At 46.2% G+C, this 9642-nt stretch overlaps 1 protein-coding gene across 1 annotated transcript; it reads left to right on the top strand.

The window, feature by feature from the left end:
- The first annotated feature begins 289 nt into the window (after window positions 1-289).
- On the top strand, window positions 290-6222 carry LOC119650884 (amino acid transporter AVT1A). Its single transcript, XM_038054056.1, has 6 exons — window positions 290-632; window positions 698-943; window positions 1009-1124; window positions 5178-5318; window positions 5376-5582; window positions 5705-6222. The coding sequence occupies exons 1-6, from the start codon at window positions 292-294 to the stop codon at window positions 6220-6222; spliced, it is 1569 nt and encodes a 522-aa protein (XP_037909984.1). The 5' UTR covers window positions 290-291.
- The last annotated feature ends 3420 nt before the right edge of the window (window positions 6223-9642 follow it).

Raw genomic sequence — 9642 nt, 5'->3', positions numbered from 1 at the left:
ATTGAAGAAAAGTTACTTGGAACTATCTCAAAGTTAATCCCCATTCGATTTTCAGTCATTAACGTAACAGAATGGAACGAAAGCCTTAATCGTGTTAGGATAGTGCTGCATGGAACGTTAATATGAGCCTTCGGGGTTATGGGACTCAGGATCCTGTTTTCAACCATTTCTTTTCTACAACAATCGATCCGACCCTGACACTAGTATCCATCTGCTTCAGGCTACCCGACACCTTAGTATTTTCCAATCGCTCATACCTTTCAGTTAATTTCTAGCAGCGTTACTTGGAGTATGTCTCGTGCGGAAAAACAATCTTTATTGCCATCCAAAACCCAAAGACACAATAATGACCAACAACCTTTCCTCCCCCGAAGAACGTTCAGCACCCTCCCGGAAGTGCGTCAAGTGGGAAGAGTGAAAAACCTTTCGTTATTCTTTGCGGTTTTGTGCATCATTGACCTGTTTGGAGTGTTCCCGATCATGTCGTTACCTGGTCCGATAATTCAGTGTGGAATCTATGGAATTCCTTTGGTCCTTATGTTTGCCATTGTTCAAATCTACACTGCGACCCTCTTGGGACGATGTTGGATTATCGCAGAGAGGCTGGATCCGTCGATCGTCAAGAAGAGCAGGTTAACTTCCTAAATCCTACTTATCGTCTCCCTGAATTTATCAAAGGATCTTTACATGACTTCAGATATCCTTATGCAGCCATTGCTGAAATGACTTATGGGAAGTACATGAGTATCCTTGTTACAATTCTACTGGATCTAACTATTTTTGGAGCGGGCATCCCTAACTTGTTGGTTGCCTCGGAGAACCTACAGCTTTTAAGCCAGCAAGTGAGCGATGGGAAGGTCAACATATCGTTCTGCTACTTGCTAATCGTCATCGGGTTCTGTTTGTGTCCTTTGATGTGGTTAGGAAGCCCGAAAAATATCAAGTGAGTTCAATGAAGTTTGGAGGAAGTGAAATAATGAAAATTGATTCAGTCTTCATATTGGATAGAAACGTTGCCATAATTTCGGTCTTCACAGTGAGTATTACGGCTATCCTTCTTTGGTACTGCATTGGCGTTGTCCCCATGCATAGGAATAGGCGGAGAAATGAGATTATCAAAACGGGTAAGGTGTGAATCCATACATCATACTTACGTATAACTATAGTGTTTATAGGCGATAGATAGTATTCCCAATTTGATTATACATGTATGCAGTGAGTGAGGGGAAGCAGGAACCCGATAGGAACCAAAGAATTCTTAGAAATCTTTTATCTTCGATTACATCTGATACTCAACTTTGATAATTGGGTCAGTCGGCGGAAACTTCTGGTAATGGTTTTTGTTTCACCACCTTGAACTGCAATGTCAAAAGGTTGGAGGCATTCGGGCCCCAAGTAATTTATGAAACAAGTCGGGAACCCTCTCCTCCTTAGATTCGACGCAAAAGGATGTAACTCTCTCTATGCGTGAGCGTTCATAGTTTCCACCTTTCCACCAAATTCGGTGTCAATCGCTATAACCGTCTCCGAGCAAAATGCGTGTGACGGATAGACAGACTGACAGACCTGTGAGGAGTTGCCAGATCTCCCATCAGGCGAGACACCAGGTGGCTGATAGGGACATACCTATTGATGTGTAAATATGTGTTCATGCACTTTTCTTTTCTGACTGTGCATGGGTTAGTGTGTGCTCATCTCTGCTGCGTGGACCAAAATGGCTACGGGAAGGACACCTGGAAAATAAAACCAGAAGGAGTGCAGCGGCTCGGAACCCCAATACTGGCAGCTTTTGAGAGTGAGCAAGCGGGCTCCCAGCCGTCGATATCCCTTGACCACAGTGCCTCGGTGGTGGACAACTTGGCCACCGTGGCATTTAATACTGCAAGTGTTTTAGATTTCGAGAAGGAGGTGTTCAAACGAAGCACAACTCTGCCAAGAACACCAATCGCAAAGGCAGAGAAAGATGGACTGAAAGGAGAGGAGATGGAGAGGCAGAGTCCAGCCGGCTCGGATTTTCAGAGCCAGTCCGTAACATTCACGAAGGAAAGCAGCTCTCCCACCCTGAAGCTAAAAATCTCTCTGAGGCCCCCAAAAACTGGTTTACCTAGTGTCCGAAGCCTGACTCTTGCTAGAGCTAGGCAACCGCAGAGAAAGTGAATGAGGGTTTCCCTTCCTTCTCCGCAGCTTCGGCAATGCGAATTGTACCGAGCCTGGCGGCATGGTCCCCTATGAGCCAGTGCCCCGTGTAGACCGCCGTAATCTTGAATGCATTTGCACGTGTCTGGCACAGGAGCTCTCGTGATCGGGTTATGTTATAAGCTAGCCAAATCCTCCTTGACTTGACACAGCTGGTAAGCCGTCGCAATCTAAGACCCACGGCTGCTAAGTAGTGCGAGTAGACTCCGCCTCTGACAGCCACCAGCGAAACACCGACGGTATTCACCAAAGGGCTGCCAAGAGGAGAGCCCCCTGGTCAATTCGTCAGCCCGCTCATTCCCCTCTATGCTCCTATGCCTGGGAACCCAGAGAAGAGTGACCTTGAGCATGCCGCCCAGCGGGTCAGCACGTCTCTGTACTGCCCCACCAGCCTCGAAAATGTCGTTGCTGAGTACAGGGCCTTGCTGGCCGCTTGGCTGTCGGTCAGAATGGCTGTGACTCGCTTGGGGCTCGGATCAGGCTTCAACTCTCGACAGACATCCGATATCGCCAGTATTTAAGCTTGGAATACATTGGCGAAACCTGGGAGCCCATATGACTCGGATACACTGTGTCTATTTTAAATCCCCGTGCCGAATTCGAAGACCATCTTTGATCCATCGGTAAAAAATACTGAGTCATAACCTTGCACCACGCCGCCGATTTTCCACTTTGCCCTGGTTGAAAAAACCACAGGAAAGTTTCTCATGAAGTTCAGCTTGCATGTGGCATACTTCGTGGGGAATGTCCAGACTTCCCGAGGTACTCCGTCTAAGATGTTACTGTGGCCTTAAGACTTCGCTGCGCAGCAGCCGGACTCACGTAGTCTTTCTATTAACAGGTTGGCCTTCTTTGCTGCTATGGTGTTCTTCAGATGTTGTAGTTCTTCTGACGGAACTGATCGGTCATGAGCCATGTAAGTCGAGGAAATATACACCATCTCTACCCCCTCCTGCTCCATCTTGATGACGACAATGCCGCTGGAACTCGGGTCCGGGCACTGAAAATCGTGCAGACTCTTCCTCGCCAGGATACTTACACTAGGTCTGTTCTGATCAGCGTCTCATGAGCTGTGGAGTAAAATTAAATATTTGCTTTGGAGCCCTTTGCTGGTTTGGTCGTCTCCGACTCAACGCTCCTGTACTAGTGCGATGTCGATGTTTTTACTGTAGGAGGAAGACAAACAAATTAACCGAGGCGCACTTCGAGTTCTGCAGATTTATCTGTGTTTTCCTCAGCATGATCTGCTTGCGTTGGGGGGTTTGTCAGTCCCCGTCGGACCGTCCATCTTTGCCTCCTCCAACAGCTCGTTGGCGGTGTCGATTGGATCTAGGTCGCCGTCCGGTTTTGCAGAGGGAAACACTTTTACCTTTGCGTTCCCGACTGCGAACCGTACTTTATAGTGGATCTTTTCCAGCGCCTCCAGGTATTCTTCGTTTATACGGGGTAGAAAAGGTTGACTGTTTCTCTGGGGTTCCTCCTCCTTGATAACAACCCAGTCATCCATGGGAATTCTAGGGTTTTGAAGGCGCAGGGATTAGACGAGCTTGTCCTTGTCCATGCGGACCTTCGACAACCAGATGCAAGCGATCGGTGTCTTGGGAATTTTGTTGTAAGGGATGAGACTGAGCTTTACACCCTCCCAGGTGTCACTTATCTTAGCGACGCACGAACCGAAAAAGTTCCTAGAGAACTGGTACTTGCAAGCTATACCGTGGAACTCACGAACCACCTGAGAGGAATTAAAGCAGGGGATGCATCCCGTGTGTTTGCCTTCGGCATCCAGGAGATGCTCAGTGGCCATCTCTGGCAGCCTGGCCTCAACACTGGTCCACACCTCCGGTGCTAGTTTGCCGTTAGCGGAGTTACCATCCGCTAACGACACACGTAAGTGGCTCCTGGTCACGTTGCTAAAGTATTTCGCAATTCGTAGCTCGTCGGCTGACTGTTGCTGCACACTTTTCTTCAGATGTTATTTAGCATTTGAGCTCTTGCCAATTCTGCTTCGCTTGTGATCTTGTTCGTCATGGGATCGATTGTGGTTCGGAGAGATGAACTTCGCCTTCTTCTCGACTGCCAGGTGCTTACTGTTGTATTCCTCAACAATCGTCTGGTACTTAGCGAGGTTTGTTTCATTCCGCTCGTCGTCACATTCGGCCTCCTTATTACTACTAGCAATCTTGCTGAAGCTATCCATGGACTTCTGGTACTGACTCTTGAGCAGGACACTTGTGGACCTTCGCTTTTTAGTCGGTTTCCGGTGACTGACGTTCTTGTCGGTCTTCACTTTCGCGGGATCCCCCGAAGTCGAGAGTTTCGGGTTTTTTTTTTTTTGGGGTAGGGTAGGTGAATGCATCTACGCACACAGTGTTGGACTCCCGATTCGGTACGTCGTCGGACTACCAACTAAACACCTCCCCATCATCAGAGAGTTAGCCTGGAACCGTTTGTCACATTACTTCGAGCCAGCCCCCGAACTCTCTCGCCTTGCGGAGCCTTCAAATCAGGGAACTCCTTTCACCAACGGGAGGGGAGAGGAGGATGGGAACTGTCAGTTCAAGGACCCCCTGCCATCCGGCTCCTCCACCGGTGGAGTTCTATCTTCTTAGCAACGAGAAGGGCCCGAACGTAATGGGCAACACGGTTCCACCTGTCAGCAGTCCTCAGCATCTCTTCCATAATGTTGTCTGGAGAGAGATCCCCTGTTTCGGGTTAGGAGTAGTAGGTCTGGTACTGTCTTCAGGCATGAAACCACTAGTCTGTATGCCGTCTCGCTCCGGGAGGTCCTTGCAGTTGGTTTTACCACAGCGGTGCTACGGCTGGCACCGAGTGTACTGCTCTCGACGGCTACTGTCTCCTGGCTGGATGCCAGGAGCTCGTCCTCCGATGATGCGTCTGGCATCCCCCCTCTTTGTAGTCGGTTTTTTTATTTTTAAAATTGAGTCCATACTTGGTTCTTTCCTTTTTATTAACTTTTCAAGAATTCCCCACAACGAGGGAAATCCTCACAGCGTATGGAATAATGGCCTTCCAGTTCGACATTCACCCAATGCTCCTTACAATTCAAGTTGATATGCAAAGGAAGTGCCAAATAGGAAGAGCTGTATGCTATGGAGTCATAGGTAATGTTATCCTATCTAATTTTTGATTGAGGTATTGGAAATATGGTATACTTTCAGCAACATTATCAATGGCCACAATCAGTGCTGGACTATGCGCTTATAAGTTCGGAGCAAGGGTTCCAACTAACATACTCGACGCTCTCCCAAAAAGCGGAATACTTTATGCCGTGATACTCCTAGTCACCATCCAGCTATGTCTGTCGAGTGCTGTTGGAACCAATGCGCTCTTTCAGCATATCGAGAGTATGTTAGGAGTATCGAGAGGTAAGCTTATACGAATCCAATTCAGAAACCTTATATTGACGAGCTAATCCCTTATCTTGTCCTGGGCAAATTGATAATATACAAGGTTCAATATAGTTAGTGTTATTATCCTTTCATTTCAGACTTTACCGCCAAGCGTTGCATCATCCGATCATTCTTAATCGCAATCGAAGTCCTTATTGGCGAACTTTTGCCAAGGTTCGACGTCATCATGGGACTAATCGGCGGGACGCTCACAGGACCTTTAATTTTCATCCTGCCACCACTGTTTTACTCAAAAATGAGTAAACTAGAAAGGAAGCGGAATTTCGAGGTTCAACAACGAATAATCTACGAACGTCGTCCAATTTATGATGATGAGATTGAACTATCCCAGGATACGTTTGGACGACAGTTTGAGCTACCACGATCCGAGGACACTGTTATAATTCGAACTTCATTTGTATGGAAAATGGGTCGAAGAATTCGACGGTTCTTGCGGATCTTATATAGTGATTGCTTGCTATCGATTCTTGTGTTGTCTTTGGGATTGGGTGCGACTATTTCGTCCACGTACTTTAACTACTTCAAAATTGATGAGGTAGTGGCAGGTTGGTCCCCGTGTTTTGCTAATCTGAGTATATCTATAAAAGGACTTTGATGTTCGTAGCAAAATTTAGGTAGTGGTTGATGTGTTCAAATTATATTCTATTAAACTGATATTGATATTGGAAATAAATAATACGTTATATACAATTTTAAGTACATAGAAATCTATTGCTAACGACTATACATCTGATGGTTTCGTTCAGCTCAACCGGTAAATTTTTCAGGTGCTACCGGTTGTGTGGCCTAAAATGAGAACTGATTGGTTAGAGACGGAACAGGGCTGAAACTTTGGTGTTTCATAGGCAAGATTTGCTGTCTTTGGCAGATTTGACATTTAGGTTCCTTACACTTTGTTGTGATTCGTGGAATGGTATTTTGGACACGTTTGAAGTGCCCTTTGGTAGACTATTACGTCCGATCAACCCAGGCTATAGAGAGATGATCCGAATTATGCGGGTCTACTCTATTATCCCTTTTAACTTCTATGCCTATATTTCGCCAAAAATTTTGGGCAATTCAGGGTCTGAGGAGTATTAATAAGAAAACGCTCGGCGGATGTGTTATGAGCGTGCACATGTACGTATTAGGAGATGTGTATGCATAGGCATGCTTATGCCCAGGCCAGGTAGGCGAGGGAGGAGCGAACGTCCACCCATGGATAAAATTTCGCTATGGTAAGAATGCCAAGAAATCAAACCATATATGGGTCCAGAAAGGAATTTTTTTTTACGGCGTATGGCGGCGGTTTAGGAACAGTAGGCAAGCGAGCTCCAGGCCGTTGATATCCAGCGACCACTGTGCCTAAATAATGGGAAACTAGGCTGGGTGGCATCTGATGCGACAAGAGATTATAGTGGAGTGGAAATGAGATCCACACCAGATCCTTTTTATAAAAGCTTGGTTGGAATGCAGCAAACTTAACCAGCATTTCCTTCACCTGCAAAATGCATAAATAAACACTGTGCCTTCATCAAGGATAGGTGGAATAAGTTGTCCTACGTTAGAATACTAAAGAAGAAAAATGCCCAAACGTCATGTGGCGAAAGATGGCGGGAAACATAGGTGACACCTATTTAACATAAAGTGGGTGAGAACGTGAAGAGTTCTAGTGGGGACTTTGATAATGGATCCTTTCGTGCCCAGGAAGCGGTTAGGAAGAAGAAGCCTCCTTCGTCGTCATTGCGGCCTCAAAATTGGCAAAAGAGGAAGAATTGGCAACTGGTAGACTCAAACAATGGATAAAAATAGGAAGCATTTGAGGGGGGTGGGGGGAGGACGAAAATAAGATCCCTTCAGATATATTCATTGTTTCCATTTCCGATATGCTTCGGAACGTGAAAACGGATCCAGATTTGACAGACGGTGCAGTAGTGTGAAACTTATCAAGCGAACGCAGAAAGGGGATCTGATGTTTAAGCTAAATAAGAAGTCAGGGAAATATCACAGCCAGGTAGAGAGGGTGCTATTTGAGTAAAGTGAAAGTCGGTAAGCAGGATAATAATGGAGCACAAGGACCTAGATGAGATTACACCGCGGGAAATGGAAGAGAGTACAATAAAGACAATAAAGAGGGGATACACCGCCGCAAGTTGTGCAAAGAGAAAGAGGAAGTGGCGAGCGGCAGTAGTAGGTGGTGGCATGTGTTCGGTATATACGAGGAAGCTGAATTGTAGGCCGTAATGTGGTTGATACAAACCAATTTCGACCATTGCCAGGCAGTTGAAGACCTGCTCTCTGAAACCAGTGTCGAATATGGACATGGTGATAATCTGCGAATCTTATCGAAACGCGTTAGCCTTGCGAAGGGAATTCGAGTGTTGAAGACTAGGCGACAGCATTATACTAGAAACATTTGCGGAGCTCGACATTGTACTAGTTTATGTTGGATGTATCCATTTGGCGGGTTAGTGGGTGCTACATCCATGGTGACCATAAGGCCATCTTTTTCGACTTTGGAAACGGGGGAAGCGACGGTGAACGGCGAAATACGCGTGAAAAAACCGGAAGAGCTGGCTGGGCCACTGGGACTTTCAAGGAAGAGACGTTCCGGGCAACCTTAGAAGGAAGGAAGAGTCAGTTATATCCGCGGGTGACGGCATTTCCTTCACAGTATGAAATCTCGATGTTAAGGTCATCGTGCTTGCAGACGAGGTGGCTTTGTCGAAGGGAAAGAAGAAAGCCAGAACATCGGTAGATTAAGAAAGAATACGGAGGCAATATGGATAAGTATATACAATTGCTACAGGTAGCTGAGCCTTGAGGCAAAAATGTACCCATGGGATGTTGCTTACTAGGTCATAATGAAAAAAGAATCGTGGGCAAAAATAATACCAAGTGAAGTGCCCGAAACTCTTGTTCAAAATAATTTAATTCCCTCTTGCCTTTAATTCGGGTTGGATTATGGGCATCTTGGCTAAACTGGGTGCCCCTGGTTACTTAGCTTGGGCAATCAAGAGTTACCCCTTGGAAAACTTCTGTGGTACGTGACAGTTCCTGTGGAATCCAATGTATAATGGGGTGTCTGCTGTTGGCATGCCTGAGGAGGCAACATTGATTGGCTGTTGTAGCTGTGAAGCACCCCGATGTTCGGTAAATTAGACAAGCGTGCGTTCGGCCTACCCCTCAATCATGTCGACGGTATGCAACGCATATAGGACAGTATCGGGTGAGACAGTATGTCTCATCACGGGAATGATTGCCTTGGATCTTCTAGCGAGGGAGGCGTACTCTCCATTCATAAAGAGAATATTTGGATGTTTTATAGCCGGGTTTTCGCATTGATTATAATTCCCATCCATGTTGTGTTTGCAGACATATGGTACATAAGAGAGCAGCCTGGGATTTTCACCGTGGATTCGGACTTTCTCACTGCAAACATGCCGGAATCCTTTGATTGGTTAATTGAACAGGCCGCCAGAATCGTGAAGTTTCCAGCCGTTTACGAAACTGATGTGCAGTTTTGGTTTAGCTACATCGAAGTTGGTCGGAGCAAACACAGCCTAGGAGACTCTGGCAAGGCAATGTAGACAAAAGATTTTGGCAACATTTGGAAGACTTGCGCAACCTCGCTGAATTGAGCATCAGCTCAATAGTGCTGGAACAAATTATTTTAGGAGCAAATTTTTTAAGTATCACGGCCTATTGGTCGATCTGCGCAGGCGTTAAATAGTTGTTTAGAAAACAACCCTTGGGGTAAAAGCTATTGGAATCGTGAGAAGCAGGTATTCTATTTTCATTGTCGCGTTATGAGGTATCACCAAATCCATCGAGAGGATGGTTTCAGACAGCGGGTTCGAGCGCGTTCACGTTGACATCGTCGGCCGACCATTATGGTCGATGGATGGAAGCAGAACCAATCAAAAATATATCGGCAGAGATTATAACAGATACGTCGGTTTATGGACCTCCAAGTTCGAAGCACCAGCGGCCAAGAGCTGTAGTTCGAAGTACGTGGTTGGTATAGGTCGCTGAA

The sequence above is a fragment of the Hermetia illucens genome, chromosome 3 (assembly GCF_905115235.1).
Source record: "Hermetia illucens chromosome 3, iHerIll2.2.curated.20191125, whole genome shotgun sequence".
NCBI lineage: Eukaryota > Metazoa > Arthropoda > Insecta > Diptera > Stratiomyidae > Hermetia > Hermetia illucens.
The sequence above is the reverse complement of the archived record's forward strand: the minus strand, read 5'-3'. Positions and strand labels throughout refer to the sequence as shown.